This window comes from Hippocampus comes, unplaced genomic scaffold (assembly GCF_001891065.2).
Source record: "Hippocampus comes isolate QL1 unplaced genomic scaffold, H_comes_QL1_v1.1 scaffold43, whole genome shotgun sequence".
Classification (NCBI taxonomy): Eukaryota; Metazoa; Chordata; class Actinopteri; order Syngnathiformes; family Syngnathidae; genus Hippocampus; species Hippocampus comes.
The window spans coordinates 282,510-300,509 of record NW_017805276.1 but is presented as its reverse complement, the minus strand read 5'-3'; the positions used below and the strand labels follow the sequence as shown (position 1 = coordinate 300,509).

The 18,000-nt window shown below is 39.7% G+C and overlaps 2 protein-coding genes across 4 annotated transcripts; both read left to right on the top strand.

The window, feature by feature from the left end:
- Window positions 1-309: 309 nt before the first annotated feature.
- chmp3 (charged multivesicular body protein 3) lies at window positions 310-6,452 on the top strand. 2 transcript variants are annotated; one of them, XM_019870293.1, is made up of 6 exons: window positions 310-643; window positions 2,250-2,310; window positions 3,811-3,990; window positions 4,084-4,205; window positions 4,984-5,098; window positions 5,612-6,452. In XM_019870293.1, the coding sequence occupies exons 1-6, from the start codon at window positions 599-601 to the stop codon at window positions 5,746-5,748; spliced, it is 660 nt and encodes a 219-aa protein (XP_019725852.1). In that variant the 5' UTR covers window positions 310-598; the 3' UTR covers window positions 5,749-6,452. The 2 variants fall into 2 exon arrangements, with proteins under 2 accessions (XP_019725852.1, XP_019725853.1); XM_019870294.1 differs by lacking the exons at window positions 310-643; window positions 2,250-2,310 and adding an exon at window positions 2,447-2,510 and having other exon boundaries at window positions 5,612-5,748.
- Window positions 6,453-7,239: 787 nt separating this feature from the next.
- On the top strand, window positions 7,240-16,522 carry reep1 (receptor accessory protein 1). Of its 2 annotated transcripts, none has more exons than XM_019870246.1 (8): window positions 7,240-7,410; window positions 8,581-8,653; window positions 9,340-9,416; window positions 9,608-9,728; window positions 10,035-10,148; window positions 12,160-12,322; window positions 14,524-14,708; window positions 15,558-16,522. In XM_019870246.1, exons 1-8 carry the CDS (start codon window positions 7,379-7,381, stop codon window positions 15,627-15,629), a joined length of 837 nt encoding a protein of 278 aa, XP_019725805.1. In that variant the 5' UTR covers window positions 7,240-7,378; the 3' UTR covers window positions 15,630-16,522. The 2 variants fall into 2 exon arrangements, with proteins under 2 accessions (XP_019725805.1, XP_019725804.1); XM_019870245.1 differs by lacking the exon at window positions 7,240-7,410 and adding an exon at window positions 8,404-8,504.
- Window positions 16,523-18,000: the final 1,478 nt, after the last annotated feature.

The window sequence follows — 18,000 nt, the reverse complement described above, 5'->3', positions numbered from 1 at the left end:
TCCCCCCAATATATTATACGTATTTTTTCTACCTTGTAGCGCAGGACCAGTGTTTGTTGCTTTCACTATAAATGCATTCATTATAAATGGAGATGAAGAGCAATGATGTGCTATTTTTGGAGCTAGCTTTGTCGGTACTGTTTGACTTGTACCCGACAGGTGTGGTCTCCCTGACAAAGCTAATTAAAATAAACCTAAAAGTAAATCAGTGAATACGTATTATCAATGTAAATGAAATACATTAGCAACGCAATTGATAAATTCATATAATACAATGAAAATGCACATTGGCCTCTGATTACATTCGTTCATTCAGATTTATTCGTTAAGGTCGTTTTTTCCTGTGCTGACCTGCAGGCGAATAAACAACCATAAGAGTACCAACGTCATTGTAATTCTGTATTTATTCGCTAGCTTTTGATTGAAAGGGAACCCTTTGCCAAATTGCTGGATTAAAGCACAGACTGTTCCTTCTAATATCCGCACAGAGCAGACCGAACGAAAACAGGAAGTGTAAATCGTGTATTGTTTCCAGGTAGCCAACTACTTTCAGCAAGCAAGTAAGCTATCAACTTGATTTTCAAGACATTTTGGCACAATGGGACTGTTCGGTCGAACACCGGAGAAACCGCCGAAAGAGCTGGTAAGCACCGATCACTCGAAGACCTGCTGACAGTCTTAAACAGCCTCTGATAAAAGTCAAACATGATAGCGCTAACTTTGCTAACGTTAGCATTCAGTAAACCACGGTGACAGCCTTTTCGCACACACTGATGGCTGAATGGCGAATACACGTCTGCTTGAATTCATGTGTAATTTGCGTTTGTGTCCCAATGAACGGACCCGCCGGTCATAAATAACGCGGTTTAGATGGAGCACAAGTTAGCCAAGCTAACATCGAAGCTGTCTGCTGTCAATCACCTCGATGTAAACATGTTGTACACTGGTCAAAAATAAATGCACGTTTATACATAACGTATTGAAGAAAGGAAGGGGCTACCAGGTCAACACCCCCTCAACCACGTCGGCACTTGAAACCCTGACACTGGCCTTAAAACTAATCAGAAACCTTAACCGTTGGCAACAACCCTAACCCTAGCTAGAAACCAGGATTTGAAACCTTGAATACAAATCCAAACCCTGGATAGCACTCTAGCCGTAGCTAGAAACCCTACTTCGATACCCTAATCCTGTCTTGAAACCTTATTTTGAAACTCCAACAAAACTCTGTAACCGATGCTCGATCCAACAATAAGATAAGAAAAGAGAAGAAAACCTTTATTTGTCTCACAATGGAGAAATTCCCAATTTACAGCAGCAAAAATTATGAAAGGGAGAAGTATAAAAACAAAAACTATATAAGTAAATATAAATGATAAAATATAAATATAAGCATATTCGGAATGGGTGAGTGGTGGTGAGTCTTGGTCTTGGGAAGTTTTTATTGGAAGTCAAGTTTAAAAAAAAATTTTTTTTTACAATAATATCTATACGCTCTTACTGGTCTAAACACTCAACTGTATTTATAGAGCACTTTAAAACTGCCATCGCTGTATACAAAGTGCTGTACATGGAGAAAATATATATAGAACAGTAAAACAAGAAATTAATAACGAAGACAGTAGAAAGCACAAAACAGTCAAACTAAGATCAAGTCTGAATCATGCCGAGTCAAATGCCAAAGAATACAAATGAGTTTGGAGACAAGTTTTTAAGATGGGCAGCGAGGGGGCTTGCCGAATGTTCCGTGGGATGTCATTCCAAAGAGAAACACGGGATTCCCATTAATATTGCGTTTGTTGAATATGAATAAGACGCAAAATCCACCCATTTTTATTCATCTCGGGAGGCCATTTTGCCACCTGCTGTCGACTGAAAATGACATCACAGTTGGTCGAGGGCTCAGGCTATGACCAATCACAGCTCACCTGTTGACTGGGTTTGGTCTTATGACGTTCTCAATCTGACTCCTTAGGCACAGCGATGTCATTTTTAGTCGACAGTAAGTGGGAAAATGGCAACCTCCTTAGATGGATGAAAACGGATGGGTTTTGCTGCTTAACTAATGTTCCACAAATGCAATATTAATCGAAATACAGTACCCTGTTCAGACTTGTCGGGTTACTGTAGGAGAACATAGAATTGTAAAGAAAATTTTGGGCTTGACTTCCATTTTTAAGTTGAACGGTTGTATAATTGTAATAAAAAGAATCCAATTTAAAGTGCTTACCTACTTTTGGCCCATCTAGATAACTGAGTGGACCCAGAAAATCAGGAAGGAATCAAGAGCAATCGACAGGCAAATTAGAGGTAAGTAAATGGCACCATTTACCCACTATTAATCCTTTATCACAACATCATTTTGATTGTTTACTTATCATCCAAATGTAGATGAACACATAGGGGAAAATTCTTGGTACCCATCGTTGAATGAAACACAAAAACACTGTGGTCACTGAAATAACGGAAAATCAGGAAGGAATCAAGAGCAATCGACAGGCAAATTAGAGGTAAGTAAATGTCCCCATTTACCCACTATTAATCCTGTATTACAACATTATTTTGATTGTTTACTTATCATCCAAATGTAGATGAACACATAGGGGAAAATTCTTGGTACCCATCGTTGAATGAAACACAAAAACACTGTGGTCACTGAAATAACGTGAATCTGACAAAAATATTAGCAAATCAAAATGCATTAAAACTACCAGTAAAAATCAGACATTAGTTTTGAATTGCGGTTCAACAGAATTATTAAAAAAAATAAAAAAAAAAATAAAAAACAACAACAACCATGAAACAGGCCTGGATAAAAATGTTGATGCCTTTGAAAAGATTGAAAATAATTTGACAATAGGGATGATGTTCAAACAAGGTATGTTCTCTATTTAGCGTCATAGATGTCTTCAAACATCTGGTCAGTCGGCCTATTTAAAGGGTGACAATTAGTCACTGTGCTGTTTTGTGACACGGTGTGTACCACGCTAAACATGGACCAGAAGAAGCGAAGGAGAGACGTGTCTCAGGAGATTAGAAAGAAAATTATAAACACGCAAGAGCAAAACATTGGACTCTTCCTTAAGCTCGTATCTCACTGAGCAGTGACTGTTTGCAAGTGTGTGTGTGCATAGCGAATGTTGCTGCTATTTTATTAATTTTGAGCATTTTTGGAAGGAACCGAAGCATGCCTTTTGGAGAAAACACCCTTGAAACATGAGATGACCCGATCAGTTCGCCTATGTAGACTAAGCCAAATAAGCTCTGAGTGGTGCAGAAATCTCTTTGAAAGTGACAAAAATCGTTTGATTAGAATGTGAGATTTTCATTGAAACATTTTCTTAAAATGTTTTGTCAGGGTCCCAAGTTATTTCGGTGACCACTGTGGGTTTTTCTTTCATGAACAGGGGTACCAACAATGTGGTCCACATTTGCAATCACATGGATAATTTGTCATCTCACTATGAAACGACAAGCAAATGAGGTCATGATAGTTTTTTTTTTTCTTGCTTGACCCAAAATTTAATTGGACGATTTGCAGAGTCACACTAATATATGATGATCTAGTTCAACGACTTAAAAATTAGAGTTAACACACATCTCACATCTCATGTTGTTTACAGTGGGTGTTAATAAGTCACCAGTCAGTGCATGTCGATGACGTGACGCTTGCATTCATGGGATACATGGATATGTTTTACACTGTATTCATATTGGCAGATTTTAATCCACAATCCGAAGTGACCTGATTTCAATCGGAAGATATCTGATTCCATTTACGCTGCCATTTGGGTTTTTTTTTTGTACCAGATATTCAAAGGGAACAGGAAAAAGTGAAGAAATCCATCAAAGATGCCGCCAAAAAGGGTCAGAGGGATGTTTGTGTGATTCTCGCAAAGGAGATGGTTCAGTCAAAACGAGCCGTCACAAAGCTCTACTCCTCCAAAGCCCACCTCAACTCGGTGACACTCAGCATGAAGAATCAGCTTTGTGAGTTGTGCATCGCAGTTCAACTTTATTTAGATTGTATTAATGACTGCAACTAGGATTTATTGTCTTTTTTTATTTTATTTTTTTTAATAGCTTTACTCCGTGTGGCCGGTTCCGTGCAGAAGAGCACAGAGGTGATGAAAGCCATGCAGAATCTGATCAAAGTCCCGGAGATACAGGCCACCATGCGAGAGCTATCAAAGGAGATGATGAAGGTCTGCAGCCATATTTACTAAGACATGCAGTGGCTTGGCAAACTACCGGTATTCAGACGTTGAACCTTATGACCTTTTTGCCACGTTTAGCATTTCAAACATAAAGACATCCATCCATCCGTTATCCGATCCGCTTTATCCTCACAAGGGTGACAGGCATGCTGGGGCCTATCTCAGCTGTCTTTGGGCAGTAGTACACCCATAACTCATTCACTCCCAAAGACGTTTTTATATGTCTTTTCAGACTTAGTTTAGAATTGGCTGGTACTGAATGAGTTGGAGAACATTGAAACTCCACACAGGAAGACCGGGGCCGGAATCGAACCCTTGACCTCTGCACTGTGAGATCGATATGCTAACCAGTCGACCTCTGTGCCGCCACATGAAGATATAAACTTGGAATTTTTGTGAAGCATCAACACCAAGTAGGAAACAGTCATAAAGTGGAATGACATTCACATGATATTTTACCAGCGCATGTGCTAACCAGTGGACCACCGTGCCACTTCGAATAGACTCCCTTGTCTAAATTCTTTGCCTACTTGTTCTCCACTTGATAAACACATTTCCCCAAAAAGCATAGCTCCACCCATACACAAGCATTTTTACAAGATGCCTTAGCAAATAAATACCCAGTACCTTCTTGCGCCGCATGATGACATTCTTGAAAGCGTCACGAGCATCATAAAAACCGAGGGCCCTCTTGTATTTGAGTTGAACTCCCTCTTGATGAGTGAGATGTTTGCCAAATAGAACGGCGTATGTCTTACGTTTCCAGGCCGGGATCATTGAAGAAATGCTGGAGGACACATTTGAGAGCATGGAAGATGGAGAGGACATGGAAGAAGCGGTTGAGGAGGAAGTTGACAAGATTCTCTTTGAGATCACAGCAGGTGATGACATGTCTGGGCTTCCCATGTACTTTTTGGGAGTAGAAGCGTGACACACGCGTGACTAAGGTCTGATTTACAAACATAGTTCAAGTGACAGGTGTGCTAGGTTAGTGCTAATCAGTAAAGTAAAATGTCATAGTGGTTGATAGCGCAGTGTTGCGGTAATCTTAAACGTTCAAAAACTGCGAGTGTAGCACACATGCAGGAACAACACCTACAAATAGACCATACAACAATACTCACATGCATACATTCTCTGTTGTGGGAACGACTTTTACATCCGTGTTATGACAAGGATGCAAACCATAACAGATATGTAACACTTGAATTATACATGGAAATGAAAAAAAATGCATATGGTTATTAAATCAGATAATTCAAATAGTTCAACTGGAAATAAAAAGTGAAATAAAAGGACCGGTGAAAGTTCTAATCGGGACTTTTCAATGGACTTCTACCTGAAGTGTCAATCCAACCGAAATCTTCTGTTTGGATGCTTTGCTTTGTGTCTAGGTGCCCTCGGCAAAGCGCCCAGCAAAGTCACAGACGCCCTTCCCGAGATGCCCTCGGGAGCCACCGCGGCCTCAGATGATGAGTCCGAGGAAGACATTGAAGAAATGCAGTCCAGACTGGCCGCTCTTCGGAGCTAAGTTGGTGTTTGTTTGAGGCAATACAGGTTAAGCGGTCGAAGTACTGAACTCCTCTCCGCGACTTGCTCTAATTTCGCTTGCGCGCAATCATCTGGGGTTGTATTTGGGCTTGGGGTCATTCATGTCACTTTTAATTTCGTCAAGATTTTTTTTTTTTTTTTTTTTAATCAGTGGTAATGCTTGGTACGTTTACTATCCAAAGTCAAATAGAAGGTTTGAGAAAGTGTAAATATTGTAAGTATGAAAAGCCTACTGTGCCTATAGTGCTTCATCTTACTCCTCTTGTGTCTTATGTTATGGACACCACGGTATTAAAGGCTATTTATGTTTCCAACTCCCCATTGACAAAATGGTCACTAAAGTGTTCGCATCACTAATAAGTCCTTGTTAACTAAAACACTACAGTTGTTGTGTGCATTTCTTTTGAAAAAGACTTCTGTACAGTCGGTGTGTCTTCTTTACGATATGAATTATGCTTACGTCATCAAAATGCACGCATACTCCCCCCAACTAATTTGTTGTGTGTTAACACTCCACGTGTCCAAAGTTTGTGTCATGAATGAGTAAGAAACAAAGTGCAAAGGCACGGCAATGAGTGGCTGGTTAGTTGTGAGAATCTGTATTGTGGAAGTGCAATTGGTGTATATTTTTTCTATGTACATGGGGTGAAATGATAAAGAAATAAACTTTTAAGGACACCGGGACTGTTTGTGAAATGAGCAATATTTTATCCCTTTTCTATTTCCTCAATGACAATTTACAGCAGAACATTTTGCAGCTCACATACAGTAGAAAGTACAGATTTGAGAGAGTGTCTTACACAACTTAACCTACGTTGTATTGTGTTTTGCTTCAAACAGCAACAAGTAAATGCGATCAAATTTCATTTTGGGTGACCCCGCGTTTTTAAAGCTAATCCTTTGCCTCTTATTGTGGACAGGATACTCTTTCCAGTCGCTGCTTTTGTTTGACTGCAACAAAACCTTGCTTGTTTTGTGGCTCCTCCTGTCAGCTGGAGGGCCATCAGAGCAATGGCAGCAACTCTCAAAGCATACTGTAGGGACAGAAGCACCATTTAAAAAAAAAATGCTTGAAGAATGATGTGTTTTGAACACGCGTGGACATATGAGTGCAGTATACTACAAAATGAAAAATGCAATGTAGTTGCTAGTGGTTTATAATTGCACCTGCTCGGGCTAAGAATTTTTTTCCAAACTATATTCAAAGAACTATTATTGTAGTTTTATGGGGTGTAAAAAAAAACCAACTACAGTCTTGTAGTTTGCAGTGCTGTAAAAACAAGTCACATTAATTACAGAACTTTAATTGTAGTTTGCAATGACTTCTCATTACATCCGATCAAGTTAGGAGGTGTTTGTAATATTTTGGTTACCGTCTTCAGCTAAAACGTGCAATGAAAATACGAAAATGGCATTCACTCTCTGAGAAGCCGTCCCTCATGTTGTCGTGCGTTGCAGCAGTGCCTCTTGTGGCCACTTGTGGGACTGCGTGACGTCGCGTCGTTGTGTGCTGGTGCTGGGCGCCTTGACTCGCCTGTCACCATCAGCAGCGGCAGGAGGAAACTCCTCCTAAGCAGCAAGACAGCCCGTTCTGTCGCCTCTCCGGCGCAATGGTCTCTTGGATCATCTCCAGACTTGTGGTGTGAGTCATTAATTTTTTTATACATCATTTCACACGTGAGCGTGACGATAATTCCGAAATTGCTTCATTTTGTCGCCTTTTTTGAAGGCGTCGCTCGATAGGCGCTTTTCTCCCTCGATTCTTGCAGCACAGGACGGCATGTATTGTGTGTGTGACAAAATGTAACACAAATGTCACTAGATAGTATGAACCAGCTTGAAAGGAATGCTTGAGGTGGGCCTGTTTATTTTTACCAGGCGTTTAGTTGCTGCCTAACGCTCTGCCTGACGCGTTTTGTTATTGTTATCATTAGGATAGATACATTTGCCAAATAAGCGAAGCACCAATGTGACTGGGCGGTTACTCAATAACAATGTGGAGATGTCCTACATTGGAGGGTGGGAAAACAAAACAAAAAAAAGGGATGGGTCAGCCTTCTCAGGTTACAAGGAGTCACGTTATTGAAAACACGAAAAGAGTAAAAAAAAACCCCAGACATGTTCATAAAAATACACACCCTTCCCTACCCCCCACAAATTAAATAAGATCTCTATTCTTACAAGTGAAGCTTATTTTTTTCCTGCTGTGAGTGAGCGCCATGACACAGTGCAGCCTGGGCCAAGCTTGACAAAACAAGCCAATTAAATTTACATGAGTTTTCATTCACACTGGCCTAGCCCAAACCAAAGCTCATGTGTATGTACAGTACACGAAATGGTGATCATTCCATTTGTGCTGAGTGCATTCGGGTCCGTAACTTGATCGGCTCGCCCTCAGCTGTTGGCCGGGCCACGGTGCTCCTTTAGCCGGGCCGCAGGTGTCTGCACGCAGGCTAACTTTGTCTCACTCGGATGGGTGAGGGGGGAGAAAAAAAACCAACACGGCCTACAGAAGTCTGACTAATATTTGGACCTGTATCATAAGCAGTGATAGCTAAGGTGACATCATTGTGACATCATTATGACATAGGGACATTGTCATGAATCATGCCTCATAAAGTCAAAATATTGAGATGTCAATGTAAATAGTTCCTCTTTAGTTTACATTTTTACTCCGGTGGGATAAACACTAACTACAATGTTCACCTTTGCACAGTTAATACATGTTTTGTTCACGTATGTGGTTTCATATCTTATTAATATTGTCCGAATGTAAATTTCCCACATTAACATCGATAACATGTTCTTTCAGACTTGTGTTTGGTACGCTATATCCCGCCTACTCATCTTATAAAGCCGTCAAGTCCAAAGACGTAAAGGAATATGTAAGTGCACTTTGGTTTTACTTGGTAATCCCTCACTTATTTAGAGTTCAGTATACACAGATTCACCGATGTTTTTGTGCTCTTTCTTAAATGCCCTAAAATGCCACATGATGGCACCAAAGACTTGTCTCATAGGAAAGTAATAATAATGATAATAAAACATGTATTTATTGTAAGTAGTTATACTAGTAGCATTATTCAAAGTAGTACATTGGTGTCAAGAAACTTATGTTTAAATCCTGTCACTTGATTGAGACAAGCTTCATATGCTGAATCTATAGGACAAAGTATCAATGTGTTTTTTTGTTTTTTTTTTTCAAATCCCCCTAGTGACTGTAAATGTGAGCGTGAGTATTGATATCCACGTGAGCTCTGGTTAGCTTGGACGTACCCCATCCCTAAATGAGATATGCAGTACAGTTAAGAATTTTTTTCCCAAGAGAGTCTATCTGTGATCACGTAATTTCATGTATTGGGATATTATCATTATTGTTACGATTGTATTATTGTCCAAGTTTTTTGATATGTGTTCTGTTGTACTATTGTTATTTTATGTTAAATGTTCTGTTAAGTACTTTGTTACAGCTGTATCTATCTATCTATCTATCTATCTATCTATCTATCTATCTATCTATCTATCTATCTATCTATCTATCTATCTATCTATCGTTTCTCCTGTGTTGTAGGTGAAATGGATGATGTACTGGATAATATTTGCCCTATTTACATCAGTGGAAGTATTCACTGATATGTTTCTTTGCTGGTAAGTAGTTTTATGCTGGAATTTAAATCAGCGCATGTTCATTGGTTACACCTACGGTCTAATGTTAATAGTGTGGCTTGATGCCCGCCCAACCACATTTATAAACATGCTGTTAAATGAATACAATTGAAAGCGATTGTGACCAATAAGCCCCTTGACTGTGTGTTTGTTTGTCATCACCTTCACTCCAGGCTTCCTTTCTACTATGAACTGAAGATAGCCTTTGTGGTGTGGTTATTGTCGCCTTACACTAAAGGCTCCAGTGTGCTCTACAGGAAGTTTGTCCATCCCACTCTTTCCTCTAAAGAAAAGGTGAACATTCCCCACTTATTTTGCCACTTCCTCTTGTGCAGTCCAAGCAAATGCAAAGGGGGAAAACACCATCCTTGGATTTAATATGTGCTGTTGATTCCCATCATCAATAACATTTGAGCTTCTCGGCTGTGCAGGGAACAAGTATGGCTTTGTGCCATTTCGTGTTCGCTGTGTTGCTATGTGTCCTTTTCCCTGCATCTGTGATGGAATGAATTGTGTGTGATCAGAGTTGACTCAGTCACGCAGCTACAGTCGTCACGCAAAAGAGCCACAACATGTTTTTTGTTTTGTGGCTTGTCCCAGGATATTGATGACTATATCTGCCAAGCCAAGGACAAAAGCTATGACACACTGGTGCATTATGGGAGAAAGGGGCTAAATGTGGCCGCCACCGCTGCTGTCATGGCTGCAACAAAGGTATTGCCGACTCTGAACATTTTTCTTCTGTTTTGTTCTGACCTAAGAAGTTAAGTCAGGGTATCACCCATTTGCGGTGGGAGAAAATATTGGTATTGCTGATATCTCTTACAACACTGATACACCTGAATCCAGTATTAATATTGTTGTCTGTATTGCAGTGTGTCGCACACTTTATGTCAGGGGTGGACAAACATTTGGTCTTTAAAACAGACAGGGCCAGGTTATTTGTAGGGGAAACAGTCACGAGTAATCAATTTGTTGATTCTTTTGTTGCTGAATAGGATAAAAAAAAAATCATTCTTTTCTTTTACTGTCATTGCAGAAAATGCACAAATATAAATTAGCTATGATTCAGTCCCTGATTTGGTCCGTATCATGTCAGAAAATATTGATTGTTGCTCCCCAAAGTAAAGGCAAATGTTGTTGTTGTTTTTTTTTTTTTTCCTAACTCAGAGATAATCAGTCTGCATTAATGTAGGACTACAGAAATTGGAGAATATGTAGTGTTGAGAAACTGAAATTTTGAGCATTTAGTTGAATTCAAGGGGAATCTAAAGGATTAATCGAGTACTGTATACTGGTCAATGACAAATCGTAATCAGAGACGGCTTTATGTGCCCCTAAATGTATATTTGTTGCTTATTTAAAATATGTCTTTACATTTTTTCGGCACATTAAGTTTTTGAGATTTAAAAAAAATGTTTTTTTAGTCGAACCAATTAAAAGCTTGCTCAATGTGGATTTTACCATGCTTGAGCAATTCTACTTGTTGCTGAATCTAACCCCTAATTCATAAATATTGCTTATTATTATTATTATTATTATTGTTATTATTATTATTATTAAAAACCTGATTTAGAGCACTTTCCTCCTTTGGGTTGTGAGTGTGATGGAGCCTGGAGACAAATGTTTGAGTCTTCAATAAACCTAACATGCATGTTTTTGGAATGTTAAAGGAGCCCAGAATACATGAAGATTAACCACGCAAGCACATGGAACACCATATTAACACCACAGGAGGGCCAGAGTCAAGATTTGGTTTTGAATTTAGAACCAGGGTTGTAATCGTTTTGGATTTTCATTAAAGTTAGTTTTTAATTTGTTTTGACCTTTGATTTTTAAATTCAGTCGGTTTTAATTCGTTTTGAGAGCAGGTTTGTTTGTTTTTGTTAATTGTTTTTTTTTTCTGTCACGCTCTGTTTTAGTTTAGTTTTTACTCATTTTAGTTTTAGTGTTAGTTTTTTTTTTTTAAATATGTGGTGTATTTGTCGAGTGCAAGGTAAAAGAAAAGCCCACTAAGTATTGTGCAATAAAGTAAACTACAATTCTCAAACAACTGTTTGACCTTCCTTCCTCTGAACAGACGTTTAGCAATATTAATAAGAACTAATGACGTTTTCGCTGTAATTATTGGTACTTTTATAGTTTCCGTTAGTTTTCTTTTACTTTTTTTTTTTTGTTCATAGAAATACTTTTTTTCAGTTTGTTTGTTTCTACTTGGTATGCCAAGGGTAGCACAACCCGTTATTAGGGTCAGGGGGCAATTACTTTTTCACATAGGGACAAGTAGTTTAGGATTTTTATTTACCTGTATTTTTTCTGTGCCTTTATAAATTCAGTTGGCGTTTTGAAACTGCATTTTGCATTTCCTTGGGTAGTCTCTGTGAAAGTAATCCTTTCATGCACCCTGTAACCTGATAACATGACAAGCTGTCCACTGTAGTGACCGCTGTCCCTGAAAGGGTTCAAGTTGGTTTGATGAACTGAAACCATAGTATGTGAGAAATATGCAAAGGACACAGAAATCAGGAAGGGGGGACAAATACTTTAAATAATTTGGATTGATTTTCCTTTAAATTGTATGGCTGTTTGAGCTCAACTTTCAAGGTTCCACTGGATTTTCCTGGCAACTCAAATAACAAAATGCACACACATTTTGGATAGACGCACACATGATGTTTGTGTCTCCAACTACTTCCTATTGAATAGCTGCTCTGTCGTGTCTCAGGGCCAAGGAGTTCTGACGGACAGATTGAGGAGCTTCAGCATGCAAGATCTGGCGGGGTACGACTCGGACACCACCAGCTCTACCCAGCCAACGAGAACGGAAGCAGCAGCGCAGCACCGGGCTCGCACCATGATGCGGAGCAAGTCTGAAAGCTACAACAAAGGTGAGCGCTGACACTTTGATCACTAAATGTCACTAAATGCAAGGGTGGGTAACCTGTGGCCTGTGGGACTTTCATGGCCCGAAAGAGCATTTCAACTAATTCTGCAAACTAATAAACCTTTAGAGGAACTGATATTAAAATCTCAGAAAACATGCAACCCATTGATGCACATAATATTAAGCCTATGTTCCATTGTTACGTCATATTCTTTTTCATAAGTTTTATATGGTCTTTGGAGGACTTCAAAATATTTAAGCTGAAATGGCCCCTGACAGGAATATGATTCCCCACGCCTAAAGAAACATTAAAATAGTAAAGAATGTAATATAGAGAATCTCCCTTTATCACGGGGGCCTATCCACAACAGGTGAAAATCTGCAATATCAAAAGCAACCTTTTTATTTTTGTAGTTTATTTATTTCTTCAAGCACACAAACCTATTAAAACACCTTAGAAATTAAAAAAAAGACTAACATAACTAAAACTAGCATCCTGTGCGGGCTAATGTAAATTAGCATCGATTTTAAAGGTTTATTATTATTTTATTTTATCAGGTGGAATCCTCATACCTCCAAAATCCTCATTCAGGAAAGCATTTTTCCAACCATTGACTTTGCATCATCAAAGGAGCAAGCCTATTCAAACACTTTAGATTGGTCAATAATTCGTAAAAGTAACACACATCTGTGTGTGTGTGTGTGTGTGTGTGTGTGTCCTGACCAATAGTCTACATTTGTGCAAAAATATTACATTTAGCAGAAATTCACATTGGAAGCGTTTCGGCCGATGTCAGCGATGAGCGGGATATAGTCTGCTTCTTCTTGTTTTCCTTCTACTATTAGGCTATGCTCCATGTCGTCCAGTAGACCTCAGTGCTGCCCGGTATGTTGCCGAACAACTCTTTGGACTTACCTTTCTGTATACTGTGAAAGCCATCCACACAGTCACCTACAAATTGGTGATATAGCAGAGGCACGAAACGTGAACCGCAAAGTAGCAGGGCTATACTGTGTTGTGTGCCTGCTCTATGATAGCATGAACGGTCCCAAAACAATGTGCCGAATTATCATGTCCATTTCTTGATCAAAGAGGCTGGCTGAAGGCCGTAGATATTGTTCAATTCACTCTTCTTTTCTGAGTTCCCCCTTTACGATTCCCCTGACCCCCCCCCCCCCGTCCTATCTTCCTGATTGGAATGGACATAGCTGCTTTTTACACCTTGGCAGAACATTAGCTACCTCATCGTAAAGGTCCTACACTCTCACCTACCGGTGTAGACTTTGTATGTTCTCTTCTCCCTTGGCTCGTATGTTTTGCTTTTTTTCCCCTCCGGGCTAAAATTAGCTCCTTCTTGACATACAAAGTTTTCTCTCTCATCTGAGATGTATCACTTCAACATACTGTTTAAACTTGACACCCATGACTACTTTCAGAGCTTTAGCTTTATTTTTGTTATTGTAGCAAACCTGCGGTTGTGTTACGCGGATTGCTGGAAGAGTTTTATAACATCTGGCTTGCCTTTGTTATGTCGTTTAGGCTGTTTGTAAGCGAGCGTTCCAAATGCCCTTTCGGATGGACGTGCGAGCACTTTTGCTTTTCGTGTCGTTGAGGGTAGCGTATTTTGCGAGTGACTGCACTATCGCTCTCATTTTTAGTTAAATATTTTTTAACGCTTGACGCAGCGCTGCTAGTTTTCTGCGCCAACCGGGCTGACCAGCTGTTGAATGTACGTTGTGGTTGTCTTCTGGCATCTCTAGTTGTCTTTGTATTGCTCTTGTGCTTATTTACATGAAATGAAGCGAGCGTACAAATTGGAGACATTTTGGAAAATTGTTTATTTTCATGAAGCATTTCAGTGTCCATGCTGACAGGATTTTTTTATGGGATTAGCTGTCCATAAGAAAGTTTCTTCCACACGTCCTCAAAGGCTATTCTTAGTTGGCCATAAATGTCAGCAGTGGGTTCACTGCTTGAGCTCAATGTCATGCATATTGAAAAACATTTACACCGCTGCATATTGATATTCACTTGTCATAACTTTCTATCTGGCCTCTGCTTTGTTGTTTCGACGGAATATAATATCCATTTTTGTCCCTAATGGCCAAAATTAGATCAAGGAATGACACACATCAGTATCCTTAGTCAGCCAGTCACGTGAAAGTCGATGGCAGATTGATGATTCACTTCCGCCCCTTTTATAGATTTTGACATGACTGACTATGAGGTGTTGGCACTAGACCAAAGGGTACCAGAGGAGTCGCTGACACCTGATTCCTCGCCACCCTCCACGCCTTCTCCCACTCCTCCAGCTCTGGGGGAGCCAGGGGAGGGAACGAAGGTTGCACGGGGGGCTCAGCTTGGGTTCGTGAAAAGAAAAGCTCCCGAGGTACCCAACTCTGCCTGGTTGCGATGAGTGCTCAGCTGCTGCCTGCCTCTAATATCTCCATGTGTTCCATTTAAATCCGCTTTTACACCTGGTAAAGGGATTTCCGATTTTGTTCAATATGTGCTGACCTCAACCAGTGGCTCTTTTTTTAATTGTTTTAAAAGGCCGTCACTAAATGATCTTCATGCTTGAGTGCACCCGCAGCTGTTGACACTTTTATCGCTCGTAGTGAATGAGGTCAAATTGGCCTTGTTGTGTGTCTGCCTTTGGAAATGTGGCATGTCAAGGCCAAATAGAAAGAATGCGTTGATGTGGATCGACTAAGCGCATATCACCACTTCATTGCTTCAAGAATTGTGTGTTTTTTTTAACAATTCTACAGAATGAATCACCTGTAAAGCAAACCACTTGCAAGTGTCTTCGCTTGTGAAAGATTCAAGAGTCATCTGGCAATTTATAAAAAAAAATAAAATTAACCCTATCATTTAGAACAGGGTGCCCATTAGGTAGATCATCAGCCACTCAAGAAGGGAATGTCTGAAAATACAACTTCAGTTGAAGAGGGAATTTGCGTGTTCTTAATTTTGGGAGAAAACACATTGACGAATGCTACTAGTGTGTGTGTATATAGGATTTTCTAAAAAGCAATTTTACCCATCAGAACTATTGATGAACATGTGTGCCATTTCAGGAAATGTGGGCCCTTAAGTTTATTTAATGCTCTTTTTGGAAATGTACATCACTACATGGTAAGAATAAGCTTTTTGAGCTGAAGTGAAAACAATACTGTGAAACGAAAAAGAACCATAAAGTGATCATGTGGTTGATGTTCAAACTTTCTCCCCGTAGCCTCCTCTTAGAGTCTTAAGGCCTCTCACGAGATCCAGGAGCGCTGTGTGTTCCAACAGCGAAGCCATGTGAAGCGCGTGGGCCGTGCACATCGACGCCTCCAGCTGCCTCCAGCTTGCTGCAACACGTAATTTTTCTTTCTTTTTATTTTATTTTTTTTAAAGGAACCTTACGTGTCTGAAGCGGCACTGCTTTGGAATTCTGTATTACCAAAGTGACCTGTGACAACCTGTCTATATGATAGTTATGATACAGCAAGGACAAGTGAGAGCTCCGTGCTGATCAGATGTGCTTGACGTAATTATATGTACAGTGTTTTGTTTTTGTTTTGTTTTTTTCCCTCTGTCAGGTTTGGTGGGACACTTGCATGTGTGTCTGGCCATGCATTTTTAGTTGTTTGTGCTACAGAATGTACTGCCGCTCGCTTGTCAACAGTATGTGTAAGTCGCCATGGTTCAAATGCATGGCTGCTGTTGTAAACGTTTTAAAAGAGTGGGGAAAGAAATCTGATGTGTATCCTAAAAACAGCAGGTCTTGAAAAGTCAAGCAGCTGTGGCTGAATTATTTACCTCGAGTAAAGCCTTAATGAGGGACATTAAGTATCACATCTCACACGGCACTAAGTACAGTTAGGACCACAAGTATTAGGACAATTCTCACCGTGATTGAAGTGTCTGAAGGCTTTGTCGAGTCAGATTTTTAGATTTGACAGGTTTCAGGAAAATATGGTATTTACCATTAAGGAATTCGCCCTTCTATGCAGGGAAAACAAAAGTGATTGTCCTAATATTTCTGGACCTAACTATTTCTAAATATTGTGTTCATATTAATTTATTTTGCACCATGTAGTGAATATCAATCACTGCCTCCAATTGTAGATATTGACCCTACAAAAGTATCATGCATAGATGCATCTTAATAAATTAGAATATTGTTTAAAAAAATAATCTCTGGTTACATTCAAAGCCACATACACTTTTTGCTATTTCGTTTCAAGTATCAATAGGCAAATATCAGACCATTCGAATTTGATAGGCTTTGCAAATTTATCCAGAGGGCTGCACCGGAACCCTGCAGCAACAAAACCTCGATTCAGTGGATGTTACGGGATAGAAAAAGCTTCACCTGTACCAACTTCAGGCTGTTGAGCATCATAATCTTCCGCTTGAACGCCGCTCCAATGTCAAATGAGGGGGGATCGTTGCCGACAAAAGCTGCAATGCCTAAGATGTTAAACGCCGATGGCCTCGCATCTATCCGGATGATTCCTGAAACTAAATAGGTATTACTTTATATCAGGTGGCCATCTGAATTGTTTTCAATGAATCTACGACTACTTTTCTGATATTGTGATTTATTGAGATGCACCTGTACGATATCTTCTGAGCAGCCCAGCGTCTTCCGTAGTGAGCGTCATGGTTGTAATAGTCACTTTCACAGAACGGTTCATGATTTTGACAATCTACGGCAACCGTTTTTTTTTTTTTTGGTCCTTTATTAGCCCATATGATGCAAACCAAAATATCACATATGTTATAGCGTAAAGGTTGTATTTTTAATTCCTGAGCATCTCAACTGTGGAATTCTTGAGGGAGATTTTGCAGATTCCCAAAGTCATCATATATCCTGTGTGTTTTATGAGGGGCTGCCCGGGACAGAATTCAGTATTACTGCTCACATTATTAAAAGCTCACACAAGTGAAATTCTTAAACCACCTGTTCATTATATTAGTGCGCTCTAAGAAATTCTACTGAAATAAGCATTTCAAGAGTGTGAGAGAGCATTTCACGTATGCCGGAGGAAATCTTGAATTATGACCCCGTTGGGCCCTTAAAAGTGTTTTGTCTTCATTTTCTTCACGTTACTGAGCCTTGAGCAGCATTTGAGTATCACTCGGTTTTTGATGGGTGTGCACTGTAGTGTCATCACAGCATCATTTATGCTGAAACAATTAGCTTCTCAGGTACAATTGTCTTGTTTACACGCTGTTAACAAGGATGTTGTAGATACACTCGCTGTACACATTGAGTATCCTTTTAATGGATGTGATTTTAAAAAAAAGATGGGAAAATCGTGTTTCAGCATTAGAGGTAATTTCTTTCCTCCTATAAGAGGCGGGGAATTATCACATGCTTTGATCAAAAAGGTCACCATTGCATGATAATTATTCTAGGTCAGGTTTAGGAAATGTAACATACACACCCCACTACAGCTTTTCATCTGACCGACCACTGAGATCAAAAACAAATAAAACCTCAGAGGAACTGTTTAAAAAAAGGCCAAAACATTTAACCCACAAATGCTGAAATTATACAATAATAAATGTCTTTCATCCTTACATTATAATTGTTCGTAAGTCATACGTCCCTGGGAAAACCTAATAAAACCAGAAACGGCCACCGATTGGAAGGTTCCCCAGCCCTGCTTTAGATGGAATTCTGA

Bases quoted from the DNA above. Each gene is read 5' to 3' on its own strand.
- reep1 (XM_019870245.1), top strand. From the start codon at position 8,467: ATGTTCACCTTTGCACAGTTAATACATGTTTTGTTCAC. The intron at 10,149-12,159 runs GTATTGCCGACT...GTCGTGTCTCAG, and splicing joins CTGTCATGGCTGCAACAAAG to GGCCAAGGAGTTCTGACGGA. The intron at 14,709-15,557 runs GTACCCAACTCT...TTCTCCCCGTAG, and splicing joins TGAAAAGAAAAGCTCCCGAG to CCTCCTCTTAGAGTCTTAAG.
- chmp3 (XM_019870293.1), top strand. From the start codon at position 599: ATGGGACTGTTCGGTCGAACACCGGAGAAACCGCCGAAAGAGCTG. The intron at 2,311-3,810 runs GTAAGTAAATGG...TTTTTGTACCAG, and splicing joins AATCGACAGGCAAATTAGAG to ATATTCAAAGGGAACAGGAA. The intron at 4,206-4,983 runs GTCTGCAGCCAT...TTACGTTTCCAG, and splicing joins TATCAAAGGAGATGATGAAG to GCCGGGATCATTGAAGAAAT.